The 1,854-nt window shown below is 60.4% G+C and overlaps 1 protein-coding gene across 1 annotated transcript in view; it reads left to right on the forward strand.

Annotated features, from left to right (window-relative positions):
* Nucleotides 1-102: 102 nt before the first annotated feature.
* The window catches only part of DUSP11 (dual specificity phosphatase 11), an 8,520-nt gene continuing 6,768 nt past the window's right edge, over nucleotides 103-1,854 (forward strand). The window contains 1 exon segment of the mRNA XM_029964557.1: nucleotides 103-264. Coding sequence (XP_029820417.1) covers nucleotides 103-264 — 162 coding nt within the window.

Genomic DNA, 1,854 nt, shown 5'->3' on the forward strand with positions numbered 1-1,854 from the left:
CTCCTGGACGGCTCTCCCCAGGCACGGCTCCTGCCCCGGGAAACCTGCCTGACGGGTCGGCCGCCGCGCACAGCCCAGACGCTGCCGTGGCTTGTTCCCCCGATGGGCTCCCCGGGGCGGCTGGGCTTGGCGAGGCTGCGTGGAGGCGTCTCCCAAACCATCCCGGGCCTGTTTCGCAACCCCCCCGGCATCCCTGAGTCACCGTCGAGGGGTCCCCCTCTGTCCTGCCCCTCCCTCCTTTCCCAAAACCGGTGGCAAAGAGGGGTAGGGGGTGGTGAACCCTGTGTGCCTGGGCTGGAGGGTGATTGTCCCTGTCACAGACACGTTGGAAGGAGGGATTTGGGATTTGGGCATCCCTTCGGGGGTGAAAAAGCCCTTGTGGGGGGATCCTCATCTGTGGGTGGGGTCCCTGTGTGGCAGAATCACCCTTTGGAAAAGCATCCCGAGACCTGGGGTAGCAACAAGAGGGGAGAACAGGGGGGAACACATGGAAAGGGATGCTGGGGCCCAGCTGGCAATGCCCACTCGCTGGCCAGGTGTGAGATGAGTTTTCCAGGCTCAGCCGGTCCCTGTCCCACACCCCGAGGCAGCCACAGCTCCTTCCCAGGGCCGGCTCCTGCTCCTCGGCCGAGCAATAATTACAGGCTTGGCTGGAAGAGCAGGAGGCTCAACCTGATCTCCTGTGGGGGGGGAGCAGCCCCCCTGTGCCCAGACGGCCCCGGGGCACCCCCGGAGCCGGGACCCTGCTCGGTCGGGCGGGTCCAACCGGCCCTTCCCGGCGTGGATGCTAATCCCTGTGCTTCCCCTCCCTCTGGAAAAGGGGCTCTGCTGGAGGTGCCGGCAGGGTTTTTCCAGGCTGGGCACAGGAAGCTGCTCCCCACCACCCTATTGGGAGTAGGGTGCTGAGGACCAGAAAATCCTGCCCTGGCTGGGCTGGGTCCCCATCCTGGGACAAAATTCCCAGGGTCAGGAAAGCCTGGGATCTTAGCATGGTACATTTATATGCGTGTCTGTGCAGGGCAAAGGAGCCTCGGCTGCCCACAGTGGGGTGGGGATGGGGATACCAGTGATGATTTCCCATTCCCAACACAATTTCCCACTCCCATGACGATTTTCCAGTCCCACCATGATTCCCATGCCCATGATGATTTCCCATGCCCATGATGATTTCCCATTCCCACCATGATTTCCAATCTCCACCATGACTTACCATTCCAACCATGATTTCCCATTCTCACCATAATTTCCCATTCCCATGATGGTTTCCCATTGCTGATGGGATGGGGGATGCTGGTACTGGAGCTGTGGGTACTGGGAATGGGGTGGAGATGCAGATTCCAGGGATGCTGGTGGCAGGATGGGGTAGGGGATGCTGACACTGGGAGTGCCAGTACCAGCAAGGGGTGGGGATGACAGTACTGGGATGGAGTCAGGGATGGTGGTACCAGTGCTGGTGCAGGGTGGGGATGCCAGTCCTGGGGTTGTGATGCCAGTGTTGGGGTGAACTGGGGTGCTGGGACCGGGACAGTGGTGCTGGTACTGGGGTGGTGATATTGTTATGGGGCAGTGATGCTGGTTCTAGGGTGGTGGTGCTGGTGCTGGGGTGGTGACACTGGTACTGGGACAGTGACATTGATACTGGGGTGATGATGCTGGCACTGGAACAGAGATGCTGGTACAAGTTCTGGAGCAGTGATGCTGATTGTGGTACTGGAATGGTGATGTTGGTACTGGGGCACTGATGCTGGTTCTGGGCCAATAACACTGGTTCTGGTACTGGGCAGGTGACAGTGGTCCTGGTTCTGGTTCTGGGCCATTGATGCTGGTTCTGGGCCGGTGATGCTGGTCCTGGTC

The sequence above is a fragment of the Manacus vitellinus genome, unplaced genomic scaffold (genome assembly GCF_001715985.3).
Source record: "Manacus vitellinus isolate BGI_N305 unplaced genomic scaffold, ASM171598v3 scaffold_74_pilon, whole genome shotgun sequence".
Lineage (NCBI taxonomy): Eukaryota > Metazoa > Chordata > Aves > Passeriformes > Pipridae > Manacus > Manacus vitellinus.